This window comes from Castanea sativa, chromosome 1, assembly GCF_040712315.1.
Source record: "Castanea sativa cultivar Marrone di Chiusa Pesio chromosome 1, ASM4071231v1".
In the NCBI taxonomy this organism is placed as follows: domain Eukaryota; kingdom Viridiplantae; phylum Streptophyta; class Magnoliopsida; order Fagales; family Fagaceae; genus Castanea; species Castanea sativa.
The window spans coordinates 57343479-57360031 of record NC_134013.1 but is presented as its reverse complement, the minus strand read 5'-3'; the positions used below and the strand labels follow the sequence as shown (position 1 = coordinate 57360031).

The 16553-nt window shown below is 35.0% G+C and overlaps 1 protein-coding gene across 1 annotated transcript; it reads right to left on the bottom strand.

Annotated features, from left to right (window-relative positions):
* Nucleotides 1-11445: 11445 nt before the first annotated feature.
* Nucleotides 11446-12597, bottom strand: LOC142630594 (uncharacterized). The gene is made up of 3 exons (XM_075804614.1): nt 12563-12597; nt 11833-12030; nt 11446-11701 (listed from the first exon to the last, which is right to left on the bottom strand). Exons 1-3 carry the CDS (start codon nt 12595-12597, stop codon nt 11446-11448), a joined length of 489 nt encoding a protein of 162 aa, XP_075660729.1.
* Between the last annotated feature and the right edge of the window lie 3956 nt (nt 12598-16553).

Sequence of the window (16553 nt, the reverse complement as noted above, 5' to 3'; positions counted from 1 at the left end):
GAGGCGCCGGCAAATGGAGATGTATTTGTTTATAGGTTAATTTATGTTTGTTGATTCTAATATATGTGTTAGTGGATGCGGCGGCTTGGAGACGCAAATCGGTTTAATAATAGTATTGTTGAATGTGCTTGGAAAAAAGGTCTTTGCCACTGTGATTAATGGGGAACATGTACATTTTTGCCCACACTTTTCAACAGCCTTTGTCAAATAATTCTTTATCTTTTGAACATATCCGTATGGATATTCCTTTGGCATTCTGGTTTGAAGACTATGGCATAGAAGAAAACCCTAGCTTGGGTCATGTCATATCATGCTTGGATATTCTTTTGAACATATCTCTCTCACATGACCATAACTAGCAAGGAATCCAAGGGACGAGGAACCCTACTACATGTAACAAATTGAGCCCTAAAGGCCCTGGTAAGTTCTTGAAAGGAGCTAATCAATCATTCCTGCAACCCATCAAACCATCTCATCGCCACTGGCCCCAAGTTAGATGGGAATACCTTGCACATTAAGGTCTCATTCTTCGAGTGGATAGCAATTCTTTGATTAAATGGCTAACATGCTCCACTGGATCCGTCCTATTATTATACATGGTAAATGTTGGCTGGGTGAACCACCGATGAAGTTTTCCCCCTTTAATCCTCTGTGTGACCAGGGATTTGGAAATCTGGTGCAAGGCCCTACTTATAGCAGCCCCCCAAGCCCCTACTAGACGGGCTTCTACTCCTTCGCCTACGATGGTGATCCTCATCAAAAGAGAAAGACTCACTAGGAGGAGTCTCTGACCTGGGCCTGTAACTATCATCATCATTTGAGAAAGACTCTGAGCCCGAAGGAGTTCCTCTCCATTGTTTATGGCGTAGCTTCCTTCGTAAATGATCTATCTCCAACTGCATGTTCCTGGTGTCTTCCCCATGGGACACATGACTCCCACTTCTAGAATGACTCCTGCTTGTATGGGTGGTATGTACACTAACTTCACGATCTCTCATTCGTTCAAGATTAAGCAATTAATCTTGACATTAGGATCCCACAAATTCTTCACGGTTGGGTCCTAAACCTACTATGGTTAAACAAGCTCAAGAATGCTCAAAATTCCCATAGACGACGCTAATTGTAAGGACATGATTCGCTCCGCAGTCCAAGTGGTTTGGACAATGGCTCAAAGAGTCCAAAACAATGAATTTATTAGAGAGTGGGCTGGATAATGAACGTTCAATGAGTAAGTAAATAAGGACCACAGTGGGTCAATTATGTGGACCATAGTGGGTCAATAGGCTAGCCAATATAAAAAATGGATAAGAAAAACAGTTTTGAACAAGAAAAGTTCTCCTCGATCAAGTTCGAGGAAGGTTTGTTCTTATATATTTCTCTTAGACTTATACAAAAATTATTGTTATTCAATATACAATGATTTTTCCTTGGTTTTTCTAATGATCCCCCTGTAAGGGAGTTCATCCTTTATATACTTCCTCCCTTTCTTTCATCTCAGCCCTCCACGTGTAGGTCAGATTGCTAGTCTTCTTGATGCTTGTATCATCAGCACAATCCTGAAGTCTTTGGGGGTAGCTGTAAGGTTGAAAGTTACTGTTCAGGTATCACTTCCACATTAATGCGGTTAGGGGGTTAGATGCAGAGTATTCAATGCGATGGTAGTAGCTTTCTTCTCAGATATTTCTCAATTCTCTTTTGTCTCATTCCTTTTGGGTGCTTATCCTTCCAAGCATGGTTGTCCCCTGTCTAGTGTCTGATGAGTGTTCGGACTTGAGGCCTTCGCTCTGCTTGGCCAAGGAAGTATTGCTCCCCAGACAACGTCACCTGCTCATTATGATCAAACCTTTTTCTCGATCTAGTATTCTACTTGCTTGTCCTGGTAGGCACTTGTCCCCGGGTCTTATGATGTCCTCAGGTGAGGCCCACGGCCCAATAACCTTATTTGGGCTCTTTATCCTCACAATGTCAAAGAGAATAACTACAACAACTAATAGGTTTATATACCTAGGGTTTGAAGAATATATTGGTAAAATGTTATTTAATTAAATGAGTTAGACAGGTCACATGGGTTCCATGTGATGGATACTAACCCAACCTATTTATTAAATGGGTCAGTCATGTCAACCCTAATATGACACGAACTCATTAAGCCTCAACCCACAACCTACTAATTTCGTGTCGTGTCGTTTCAGGTTCGCGGATCGTGTCCAATTTTACCACTTCTAAGATATGTATAGATTACCTAAGAAGTGGTCTATATTGAAAGTTATTTTTGTATTGGAAGTTGTCAACATTTATCATTGTAAGCATTGAATTCACATTCATTATATTTGCATGTAAATATCAATTAGAGATAAAAGAATGGAGATTTTTTTATTTAAAAAATTATATTTACAAGTGAATCTTATTTTCAAGTTGAGAGATTCCTCCTAAAAATCTAGTTTGTGGCTTGGTCACATTAAGTGACATTTATTATTTGTGCACTACCTACAGTTGAGTGGCATCTCAATAGTATCCTCCTTTTCCTTAGTTATTTATTTTAATTTAACCATCCTAACACGTCTCAACTTACATCACAGCCACTACCACCACACCTCCTTTGTCATTCTCACCAATCATCGACACCCCCTCTACCACCACCACGTTACATGAAAATTTAATTCTCTTTTTCGTGTGAACAAAATGACAAAATATTTCACATCACTTTTATTGTCACAAACAAACATAGGAAAACAAGTCATTTGTTAGAAATATTTTTAATGGAACATATTTCTCTAGGAATCAAATTTCATCAAAACAAGCAAAGTGATAGATGTTTTACTTGTTCTATATGTGTAGAAACCTTATGTCTCAACCCCAAGAAAAATTAATTTTTGACCAAAACAACATAAGGAGAAAATGATCATTTTATGTACTTGAGAACTTCTATTTTTGACCTAGGATTAAAATTCAAAATCATAATGGATTTCATTTGAAGTAAAGCTCATCCTAGATTAAGCTCGATCTGATTATATAATTTGCAATTATCTTTCAAAAAAGTCAAATACAAGGAAAGAAAATTCCAAAATTGAGACTCTAAGGCCAGTTTGATATTAGTATTTAAGTATTGTTATTTAGTTTTCAGTGTTATGAAAATACATATTTGAGTGTTATAGAAATACGTGTCAAAAGTGTTATTGTTGTTTAAACACTGAAAACTGTTATTTAAACAACGTTACCAAACAGCTCCTAAGCCTCAGAAGTGTTGGGAGAGGCACTTTGATTGTGTCAAGAGCCATATTCTGCTTGTTGAGAGAGTGGGTCAGAGTGTCTTTGTCCAATTTTTGTCATTAGATTTTATCCAATCAGTTTTGGGATTAAAATAATTTTTTTTAATCTTCTAGAATCAAAGTTTCCAAAGCCCAAGGGGGACCTAGAGTACTCTAACCTTTCTATCAAAAAAAGGGGAACTCATCCATGACCTCTCTTCAAAAATAGGGAGAGATGGGCATTAGAAGAGTACAACAGAAGCTTTGTTCTATCAATCACCATTCACCCAAACACCACAACCATGAAATTTCCACACCAAAAAAAAAAAAAAAAACAAACAAACAAAAAATCACTTTAACACCCAACCATTTCCATTAACTCAGCATCATAATCAATTCCCAACTTCTAAAAACACTAGGTATTTTTTTGGCATTTCAATCATCTAATATCAAGTATTGCAGAAACAGAAGTTAACAGTTAACGTACATCATTCAGAGAGGGAAAAAAAAAAACCCTTAACATACATCATTTCTTATCAAACATGGAGGTAGGTCGCACCATGGTGATATTGAAAAAGGAGGTTTAGATCATCCAGTAGTATTGAGCAAAGGAGTGAGTGGATGATTTTGCCATCGTTTTCATGAATGAAAAATCATATGCAAGTATTCTCGTAATCCTTTTGTGATTTTCATTCTAGATTGTTTGTATATCATTTCTATTTCAGTGCAATGAATTAAATTTTGATGGTATTTTGATAATGGTTACAAAAGAAAAATACAAAAGATGTGTCTCTAGAAATTTTTCACAAGTATTGCGCACATGTAATGGTGAAGTAAGGGGAATTTAGATTTTCTTTGTCACTAGCAAGATTAGAATTTATGATATTTTCCAGCGTAGACATTAAAACATTAAAGTATGAACATGCATTATATAATTTTTTGATTTTTTCACATAAAATAAGTAATGTTTCTACATAAAATTACATAAGTTTACTATATAACTATTTGTTGACATAAAATCATGAATCTCATGCTTTTGAAAAATCTTCATGTTTGCTTGTTTAACATGCATAATTTAGTTAGATTTTTTTTAAAGTTTAATTTTGTCACGTTTCTTTTTCAATTATATTTGTTCAATTTTTTTTCAATCTATAATTTTTTTTCAATTAATTCGTGTGAATGCAACCTTCCTTTCAATTTTCATGGTTGTTTCATTTTCTTTTTATGGATGTTGTAAATAATTATGTAGTAGAAGAGTACGCTATATTATATTAACAAAAGAAAAAGAAACATGCAATACAGTTCTTCTTCTTCTTCTTTTTTTTCTTAAAAAAAAACCTAATAGATAAATAAAATTGATTGAAGTTGTGATCATTTTAGAAGCTTTTTTTTTCTGATAAAATATTACAAGCTTTTTAAGATTCGGGCCTTTTAGTCCCAAAAAAAAAAACTCTCACCTGCCCTTTACTTGATTGTTCGTTTATTTTAGTTTATAAATGATCCTGTGAGAAGTGAATAGAAACAATTAAAAAAATTTGTGATATAATTGAAAGCTTTCAAATTCTATTGTTTAATTTGATAGTGCCACAAACTCTAGATCTAGATGGAATTGTGTAATTGTTTCTTCTTCTTCTTTTTTTCTTTTTCTGTTTTTGAAAGGATATGGAAGCTTTTTTTTTCTTTTAACATCAAATCCCTCAACCGCCAACTATAGATGAATAAAATAAACCCTTTTTTCACCTTCTTTTCATCATCTCATGAAATTTGTTTCCATTGTTTACAGCAGACATAATCTTTCTTAAAATGTTGAAACAATGTACTTGTACTTTATAATCTGAAGTCAGTACTTGCTAAAAAACAAAAACAAAAATTTCTGAAGTCAATAAACAAGTCCTCTCGCTAATTTAAAATAAGCCAAAAAAATAAAGATGGAAAATTTGGTGTTCTAAATAATATGCCAAAAAACATCTTAAGTCAACAAACAAGTCCTTACATTAAAATAAAAATGTTGTGTTCTAATCTAATACGCTGCCGGCAAACTCTATGATGGCATTTTATAGCCAACGTAGTTTGACAAAAGGAAATTAAGCAGAAAACCATCTATTTTTCGGAGTTGGTATAACTATAAAAGACGAGGCGTCTCGGAAATGTGTGCTGCTACTGTTAATAATGGGGGGCGAAGAAAATCCAAATATTGTGTAGATCAATGGGCATCAATAAAATTTTTATTTTTATATTTTTTAAGAATCGATGGGCATATATAATTAAAAGTTAAGAGGGTCAATTTTCTTAAAATAGAGTAAACTTTTCTAAGTGTTAGTGCATTTCCACATCATCTTCTTTAGTGGTAGACATGGAAAGATACTTTCCACTATGTTTTTTTTTATATGTATATTCTTCGAATTCCACATTGAAATTGATAGAAATTGACCAAGTTCATCTCCCACCCTCTCTTGGCCGCATATTTTAGCCATGTACACAGCGCCGGAAAAAATGATATCATGGTATATATGGCACCTATTATTCCCTAGGATGTTGACACATAGCATTTATTTAACAAGTGTAAGCATTTCAATTTTCAACAAGTCTAATGCTCCTATGCATTAGATCCAAGTCAATTCCTTTACAACATTGTGCTAACTAGCAACATGCTGAATTTGAATCCACCCAAGATTTTAAAAATCAGATCAGACCAATCGATACCACCACACACTGTTGGTGCGATGGTCACTCCTCAAGTATAAGTGCTTGTGGGGTGTGGGGGGTAAAGGCTGGGTTCAAGTCTCTAAAAGGGAACTTCACACACATATGCACTTAGATTATGTTAGAGTAGAAATTCTATTTTGTATAAAAAAAAAAAGAAAAAAAAAAATCAGACCATTCGATTCAACTAGGAACCAAACCCTCAACTAATCCTGTAAAAACCAATTGTTCAATGTAAAAGCTATCGATTCCACTCGTAAAAATATTTATTAATGAAAATGTTTTAGAAAAAGATGCACTTGATTTATGTTGCTTAGTGCTTAGTGGAAAATGTCAACATGGAGAAGGGGTTGCTTGGTGGATAATGTCAACATGGAGAAGTAAGGGGAATGCGGTGTGGTGGCATGGAGAAGCCAATGAGGAGAAGGAGGGTTGGTTGAGAATTGGAGTATATAGACAATGCTAGCTAGGCTTGTTTAGGTACCGATCTGCACCGATGAAACCGGCTGGTGCCGAACCGATCCAACCACTTCAGAAGCCCACCATAGGTGTCTAGCGTGGTGGTTGGCGGCGATCTGGACAAACCAAAAACGTTTGGTGCGGCAAGCGGTGGCTGTTTTGCACTCCAACGTGAAATCGCACCACACCGATATATATATCAATACACACACTATAATTTAAAATATATGTATCAATGTTTATAGTTTTTTATTTTTATGTTTCAGTAGATTGAAGAAAACTTAGAGAAGCCATGAAAGCAAATGCAAGGAAGAAACAGCGCTAGACTTAACGATATTAATATAGGTATATATATATATATATATATATATATATATATATATATATATATATATATATATAATCTGGCACTAAAACTACATTGTTTTAGGACTTGATATTAAATTTTAATATCAGCTCCAAAACAACGTAGTTTTATCATCAGATTTTTAAAAAAGAAAAAAAGAAAAAAAGAAGAAGTTTTTTGGCCTTTTAATTTAAAACCCTAAGTTTTTACCCACCCTCTCTATATCTCTCACTCTCATCCGCCCGCCTCTTTCAGTCCCAACAAGTCAGCAACAAAAGTCTTCATCTCTTCTCTCTCTCTCCCCTCAACCTTTGCCACTTGCTACCACCACAATCTAGTGCTTGATGCTGTGTTTTTTGGAGTTTCACCCTCTCTCCTCTCCTCATTGTCACAATATTTCAAGAGTTTCTAGTGATGATTCTGACTTCAGATGCTCTTCCTTGCAAATGTAATGCTTTGATTGCTTTCTACCAGGTTTGTTTATGTAATTTATTTTCAATGGTTTTGTTTGATCTTTTATAGGTTTGGTTTAGTTTTTTTATTTGGGTTTTTGTGATTTGAAATGGGTATGTTTGAGAGAAAGATTGTGAATTTGTTTTCTTTTGATTTTTTGTTTTTGGAATATTTGGGTTTTTTTTTTTTTTTTTTCATGAGTGTGATGTGGTTTGGATTGTTAATTGCATTGTGTTTGGTTCTTGAGAAAGTGAGGAATTAACTGAACTAATAACACCGAACCAGTATTTTGCACTGCACCTTGTGTAGACCAATTCCCACCCCTCTACAAGTGAGGTGCGGTTAGGGAACAAGGGAAAACCGCTCCTATAGGTGCTGTGCAAAATTGCCCCAAAAAACCGGCTGCATTGCATTGTGTACGGCCCTAATGCTAGCATGCATAGTAATATTTTTTTAACCATAGATTTTCATAAGATCCAACGGTCGAAAAGAGACCAACCATATCATTAATATCCTAAACATTAATGAGTTACATTCTTTCATGTCACATTTTTTTTTTTAAGGTTTGGCTTACATTTAGTATTTTTTTAACTGGAATCTCCTTTTGTTTTAATGAGAAACTGCCACATCACCCACTAAATAAATGAAAGGTGGAGATTAAAACCCACTACTACTTACCATTGTATATTTAAAATAACAGGAAATGTTCAGTTAAAAAAGTACTAGAGGTAAGCCAAATCTTTTTTTTTTAACCCTAATTTTCCTAATAAATAATGCCATTTAAGTACATGATTCTTATATAATGCCCAATTAATTAAGTGATTATCTCGACAAAATACACATGATCATTAATAAAGCAGTATTCATTGTGTGTATGTTTGTTTGTTTCTTTTTTTTTTCTTTTTTCTTTTTTTAAAGTGTTCAAAAAGGTGAGATTGGCTTAGCTTCCCCTTTATGCATTTTTTTAAAATCACCCACTCCAATACGCAAATGACGAAAAATCATGTTAACACATGAATTTGTTTTTCTTTTTTAAGTCCAAAAAGCAATAACCAAACGGGCATGCAGTTAAAAAAATGTAAACTATCATACATTTTTGGTACGATGATCATTCCACAAATATAAATACTTGTGTGCGATAAGGGCCGGAGTTCAAGTTTTCAGGAGGGAGTTTCACGCAAATATACACTTAAATTAGGCTAGAGTAGTATTTCTATCTTGTAAAAAAAAAAGAGTAAGAAAAATGAAAATGTAAAATAAATTTAAAATTTGTGGTTAAAAATAAAAACCAAAAGGCAAACATCACTTATTGATTAGCAACGTGAAATTATAGCCGCCATTCACTAGCAGGTAACTAGTTGGAGCACCTTATCCAAATCGTTTTGATTAATTTCTTGAATGAAGTTCCATCAAACGATGTGCTAGAAAGAAATCCAATTCAAATCTTTGACATCAGCTTGAAAAAGATCATCCCAAGCTATATACATGTAACATGTTTTAACCGGTTTTACTCAAACAACCTTTTCTTTTTTTTGAAGATTTTTACTCAAAGACTCATGAGTGCCCATCAATATCTTTTCGCACTAAACAAACATGAATCTCCAGCGACGGTACTTTGGCGCCTCCCTTATCTTCCTAAGATATCCGATTGCTGCAGTATTTGGTCCATGGAACAATTTTGACCCTAGATTGCGACTTTGTCACTGTCCGAGAAAGCGTCAATTACATCGAGAGAGACAGGCATTGACATCAACTTACCTAAAAAATTCTCTTTACTTTTAGAAAATAATATACTTTTTCTATATCTATCTTACTATTTAAGGAAGTTCTCCTATTTAAATTTCACATTTTTTAATTCAAAAATGTCCCTACACTCCTATGTTTAAGTAGAGACAAAATTAGAGGACAATTCAGTAAAAATGTAACTCTAACTCTTACTCAAATATTGTCTAAAAAATAAGACAGCTCTCCTGTAAATTTTCAAATTGGACACAAAAAAAAAAAAAGTCAGAAAATGAATAGTGCTTCTTAAATATAAGGAGCAGCTGTAGTAAAACCAAGGGTAGGGTAGAGATGGGTAATCTAATGTGGACAGTTTTTTGGGTGTATTTTGAATTTGCTTACCTATTTTGTCCCCTTACCCTAAGTTAGAGACCTTCCTGCCAGTGCTCTTAGCCTTAAGTTAAGACTTAAGAGAGCCACGTCTCACTTTTGTCCCTAGCAAAACTTCATATATATATTTATCTCAAATGATTTATTATATAATATATATTTATATAAAAATTTAAAATTTTGGTCCCAAAAAATACTTGAAGTCTAAGAATATAATCCATGTCCCACTCTTGATATTAGCAAAACTCCACATATATATATCAAATGTTTTTTTTTTTTATATAATATATTTATATAAAAATTTAAAATTTTGGTTCCAAAAAATACTTGAAGTCCAAGAATACAGTTGGTCCAAATAGGTCACGGAAAGATGAAAATAAAATGGTTGGCTAGTCCATGACATAAGGCTCCCCTTTCAAAAAATAAAAAGAAAAATAAAAAATAAAGATTGTTATTAAATGCTAAAAGTAAAAACCAACTGAATAGGGTGTGCGAACGAAGCAAAAACACAAGCATAAGAATTTCTTGTTAACGTGTAATAGGTTGTGGGCTTCAGACCCACTTTGTTTACTTGTACCATACATATATTTGTATTACACTATTACTTGTATTACACACATCTACCTCCTATATAAGGGTACTCTTGTATATTCTATTACTTGAGAAATACAATACATTCATTTAGTATTTCTAACATGGTATCAGAGTAAGAGATCCTGAATTCGATTCTTGTCTTCACTCTATCTTCCATTTAAAATATTAAATTCCCACTTGTTGGGGTCCCACTTATTATGGAGAAGTTTAGGCCCACAAGTAGGGGGAGTGTTAGAATTATGGTTAAGTGACTGAACTCATCATTTCCTAAAAGTTTAAACTTTTGGGACAATTGATATTTTAACATTTCTTACTGTAGTGTCAAACGACACTTTAGGTCAGAAGGATAATTGTTGTTTGACATTTTCCTTCCCTCGTCAGGTACTAACCGATACTCCTTTCTTAAATAGATCAGTCCTGGTTTTGTGTAGTGATTTACTCTCACTCCCATGCACGCGGTTCAGCCTTGCCCTTGAGTTGACAATCAAAGGCTTAGATTGATGTTATTCTAAGAGTGCGCATGCTTTGCTTAAGTTAGTTATTTCTACATAGACAAGATTAAGTTAGTTAGGGCTTTAGCACATGTATCGTATTAAACAAGTGTAAATACTTTTGATCATATGATGAATTAGTCAGCCAACAATACTACGCTATATAGGCCAAATAAATTAAGGCTAGTCATCTATAAATTGATGCTTATAACTCCTATTTGGGGGAATGTGAAGAATAAACTTTTTGTTGCTTAGACCTGTTTAGTGTTGTGCTTGGAGGAAGAGAATTTCTTGAAGAAGTCTCAATTGGAAAATGTAACTCTCTCAAAGAAGTCACAACCCATTCTATAACTCCTCCATTTATTTTTCTCTTGCAATTCATCCAACATCTCTATGCATAAATGAAACCCTAATCTTATTTCCTATAAACCCTTGCACCTCCTATATGCCAATGTCTTTGTTTCCATCAACAAGTACCTTATAATCACCTTCATATCCATAATTTACATCCCTTAAACACCTAATTCCAAAAACTCATTCATCAATAATTGAAATCCCTCATCAAAGAACACTAATGATAAGATTTTAGTAACTTTTGAAGAAATGGATTGAATTGAGTAAACTGGAGGAAAGGTAGAACATTAGAGAATTGGGATTCTTAGGATAGTTGAGATAGATGAGAGTTACAGATGAGGATTAGAGAGAAGATAGGAACGAGAATGTAATTCTTTGTTATGCATCAAAAAACTGAGTACACCTTTTTGTTTTACCCCCTTTATACTATTACAATTCCACCCTCTTGACTAACTTGATTCTTGACTCCATATAAAAACTAACTAACTACCAACTAAGCTAACTAACTGCCATGACATCAGCACAATAGCTAATGACATCAACACAACAACTAACTAACTGCCACTAACTAATCTTGATAGGTAACACTGCCATTCACCACTTAGCCCCTAATTACAACTCTTATCAATTCCATACCCCTTAAAAAAGTCCTTGCCCACAAGGTCTATCCATTGCCCCCCAATGGTCACAAAACCTTGTCCACAAGGTGAGGAAACTGTTGTTGCAGGTTGTAGAGTGACTCCCAAGTAGCATCCTTTGGAGATTGACCATACCACTGAACCAATACTTTAGTGATAGTCCTAGATCTTAGCTGCTTAGACCTGTGTTGAAGGAGTGCAACTGGTTTAGGATTAAGGACACCAACTGAAGTAACAAGAGGAAGAGTTGGGACTGGAACCACATTTGAACCCAACTTAAGTTTCAAGCATGACACAGAAAAACTAGATGGATGGAGCAATCAGTAGGCAAACCATGTCTAAAAGCCACCTGACCAACCTTCTGCACAATTTGGAAGGGCCCATAGTACCTAGGAGAAAGCTTATTGAATTCCTTAAGCCTCAATGAATGCTACCTATAAGGCTGGAGCTTCAAATAAACCCAATCACCAACATTAAAACTTTTTTCAACTCTATGTAGATCAGCCTGAAATTTCATTCTAGCTTGAGCAGAAACCAAATTCTGTTTAAGCAAGGAAATGAGGTCCTGTCTGTTCTGCAGTAATTGGTCCACAACTACCACTTGGGTAGCACCAGGACAATAGTCCAACAACCTGGGAGGAGAGATGCCATAAAGAGCCTCAAATGGGGTCAGCTTGGTTGAAGTATGGAAATTGGTGTTAAACCATTACTCAGTCAAGTGAAGCCAATCGGCCTAAGCACTAGGTTTGTCACCAACAAAGCCTCTCAAGTATTGCTCTAGGCTCCTATTCACCACTTTAGTTTGGCCATTAGATTGGGGGTGGTAAGCTAAAGACATAGCTAATTTAGTACCCTGCAACTTGAACAACTCTTGCCAAAAATGAACTGTGAAAATTGTGTCTCTATCGCTCACAATAGTCTTAGGCATACCATGGAGTTTAAACACATTTTTCATAAAAACTGCAGCTACCTTTGCAATTGTGTAAGGATGAGAGAGAGAGGAATGAAATGGACAAATTTGTTCAATCTGTCAACTACCACAAATATCACTTCATAACCATGAGACTTAGGTAAGCCCTCAATAAAGTCCATACTAATATCAGGCCAAGGTCTGTTGGGATTAGGAAGGGGCTGTAATAGACCAGTAGACTTAGAAGTGCTCACCTTGACCCTTTGGCAAACCTCACAGCATTGGACATGGGATTTAACATCCCTAACCATACCTTTTCAAAAGAAATCCTGCCTAACCTTATGGAGGGTCTTCAAGTAACCAGAGTGACCACCAAAAGGAGAATTGTGTACATGCTACAACACTAGAGGCTTCAACGGTGAACTGTGACTGAGGAAAACACGACCCTTATAAAAAAGTATCCAATTATGAAGAGTGAAACCAGCAGGGGTAGAACCTTCAACAGCCAAAGCATCAAACAACTGTTGATACTCATGATCATAAGCATAACTATCCTTAAGAATGTCCAGCCAAGAAGAACAGGGAAAGGAAATTAGGAAAAAAGAAGCAATATCATCTGCAGAATAGCCAACCAAATGTGGATTGCAACATCTGCAAATCTTGACCCTGAATTTTGAGATTAACCTTATGGCAAACACCTTGTGTTCTAAGCACTTCTCCATTAGCCACCTTAACAGTGAAACTTTCCTAAGTTGACAATTGAAATTTCAAGGATGACCATGTAGAAACATCCAAGAAATTGTGAATACTACCACTATCAATCAAGATAAGCACATCTTGATGAATAATTCTACCCCATACTCTCATTATACCTGGAGAAGGACTTCCAAGGAAGGCATAGAGAGTGATTTCTGCACACCCTGCCATCTGTTGCTGCAAATTTGTTAAAGCACCATTCACCACTATCCCTTCTTCCTTAGGCACCTCTTGCTCACTTCCCTGGCTGTTCTGCTGGAACCCTTCAATAAGGAAGATCTTTGGATTCTTGCATTGATGTCCCACATGCCATTTATCCTCACAATAGAAGCATTACCCCTTCTTCTTTCAATCCTCAACTTGCATAGCAGTAAGCTTCTGCACAAGAAGTTTGGTAGTCTTTAAGTCATTCTTGATTGGTGGGGGACCTAGAATTGAAGGCTTGGACATGTCACCCCATGGTTTGACATTCTTCTTGCAAGTAAGAAGATATTATTCTTGTATTTTGGCAAGACCAAAAGTTGAGTTTAGATTTTGGGGATTCAACATTCTAATTGGCAATCTAATTTCATCCCTCAATCCATTCAAGAAACAACTGAGTTTGTGCTTCCCAGATAATTCCTTAATTGGATTGGACAAAGCCTCAAACTATCCCTTGTAAGCAAATATAGACCCCACTTGCTTCAATTTTGTTAGAGTTTCCATAGGATCATCATAGGAAGAAGAACCAAACCTCACATGCAATGCTCTAACAAAAGCCTCCCAACTTGTAAAAAGACTAGCCTCCTCTATATCTTGAAACCAAATCAAGGCCTCATCTTCCATATGATATGAGGCTAACAATATCTTCTGGTTGACTGGGGTATTGTACAAATGGAAAAATTGGTTGGCCTTGTACACCCAACCTAATGGATTCTCACCCTTAATCCTCAGGAACTCCAATCTCGCAGCCTTAGAAATCGCAGTCAAAGGAGAATCTTGTTGATTGGTCACCATTGGAGATGAAGTTCTTGAAGGGGATGATGGAGATCTCAGTTGCCAACCATTACCAACTTCTGTCATACCCTGCATTGTCTCTGATAGGGCCTGCAACATACTTGTGACTACATCCAGCTTCAAATGGACTATACGAAACTCCTGGTCATGTTGCTCCATTATCAATGACAGAGCATTGAATTTTCCGTTAAGGAAAGAAGAAGATTGAGTTTTTGCCATAGTGATAGAATTGGCTCTAATACCAATTTGATCAGATTTAGTAACTCTTAAAGAAATTGATTGAATTGAGTAAACTAGAGGAAAGGTAGAACATTAGAGAATTGGGTTTCTTAGGATAGTTGAGATAGATGAGAGTTAGAGATGAGGATTAGAGAGAAGATAGGAATGAAAATGCAATTCTTTGTTATGCATCCCCCCCCCCCTTTATACTATTACAATTCCACCCTCTTAACTAACTTGATTCTTGACTCCATATAACAACTAAATAACTACTAGCTAAGCTAACTAACTGCCCTGACATTAGCACAATAGCTAATGACATCAACACAACAACTAACTAAATGCCACTAACTAATCTTGATAGGTAACACTGCCACTCACCACTCAGCTCCTAATTACAACTCTTATCAACTAACTCCAAGAGTGTTTTTTTATTATTGATATCAAAGCTGATGATTTGACAACAAAATCTACTGCAACTCACCAACAATCCATGGAGGCAATCAAGAACACCATTCATGAGATCAATCAAAGAATCCTTGGCAATTCTCAATTAATACTGCAAAATCTAAAGGAAAAGTTTTTTCATGCTCATTATCAACCAAGATTCATTAAGATGGAATTTTCAAAATTTAAGGGCAGTGATCCTAGCAATTGGACTTACAAAGATGAAGACTTCTTTACTTTCATGACACTCCACCAAATTGACTCTAGCTCAATGGATAGTGTCCTTGAATTTTTATTTCCTTTTTGAGAAATGTGTGTCGTTGATTTAGGCATTCGAAAATTAATAGATGGTTTGTTACTGAATTAATTAAGAGGACATAAGCTAAGACTTGATTATTTGTACGTGGTTAATCAATTGCGATCGAGCATGACTCAAATAACCTTACGTAACTGATTGCATGATGCTATGTATGCCATTATGCTAATAACCTTACAATAACCTTAAATCATATTGTATGATGCTATGTATGACTTAATGTTGTGGTTAATAAAGTTGTTTTATTATTATCTAAAAATAATGGTAACATGAATATTGAGACATTATTATATAGTCTATGAGATGCATAGTATGTGATTTATTCACAGAAGATATAAATCACAAGTTCTTTGTAAACTCAGAATTTTAGTTTGTAGTTGGTGATGAAATAGGGCATTTCATCTGCAAAGACTATAACATACCAACTAAAATGATTTGTCTTGATCATGGAAATGGAGATTTCTAGTTGGTATGTTGATATGTTTTAAGAGTTAAAACATATTGAACTGGACCGGTGTGAGATTTATTATTCTTCTAACGACTGTCAAATAAATAATAAACTCACGACTTCTATTTACATGAACTCTTAATCCTGAGAGGATAATGGACATGATCATGAAGTGTAGGTTGCTTTGATATATCAAGAGTGATGTCTAAAGAAATGATCACAACCTCAATATGTTGGGCAATCACATTTAGTGTCGATGGAACATATATTCTCAAGATGGAATTCATAGTCTCTTAATGGAGACACAAAATATTCCCTTGAGATAATTTTAAAGGGTTCAGTTATTCAGAGTGTTAGGCATAACCACTTTAGTAAGGAATTACTAATGTATATATTTATGGAATTGAATTTCATAAATATATGATGAATAACTTGAAGGATTAAACCGGGTATTCATGAAATTAAGATGTAGTAATCTTCAAAGTAACAATCTACATTTATGACTTTGTGTTACTATGAATATTTTATGAAGATGTTGCATGTACAATAAAGTCTTGGGATATAATTTATAAATAAGGCCTAGAGTGCAACTATATTTATATAGTGATATTAAATATAGTTAATGGTAATTTTGAACTTGTCAAGAGTTGACAGAAAAATTCAAGGCCCATTGGAGCTAGTGTCTTATTGGTCCCCATTGTTCCCACTCCAAGCCACACACTTAAGCCCAATTGGAAAGGCCCAAAAGTCCAGCCCAATTAGATAATCAGTTTGATAAAAAGGGAGAAATATACAGAATTTTGTATGTGTAAAAAATAACACTATTGTGAAATGGTGTGTAAAAAGTGTTAGACACTTTGACATTCTCCCTTGTAAAACTAATTGAGAGACCACACTTTTTGGGCATTAGTGGAATTGGAGTGAAGATTAAAAGTGTTTCCAAGTGATTTTGATCTTCGTTTTTGAAATTCACCGCACCAAGGTACACTGTCTTAAATTCTGAAACTTACATAGTATATGTTAACATTTATGAATGAAGTAGATTCGTTATTTTTCCGCTGCG

Bases quoted from the DNA above. Each gene is read 5' to 3' on its own strand.
- LOC142630594 (XM_075804614.1), bottom strand. From the start codon at position 12,597: ATGTCCAATGCTGTGAGGTTTGCCAAAGGGTCAAG. The intron at 12,031-12,562 runs GTGAGCACTTCT...CTCTCCTCCCAG, and splicing joins AGGTTTGCCAAAGGGTCAAG to GTTGTTGGACTATTGTCCTG. The intron at 11,702-11,832 runs GTAGCATTCATT...CCATCCATCTAG, and splicing joins TTGAAGCTCCAGCCTTATAG to TTTTTCTGTGTCATGCTTGA.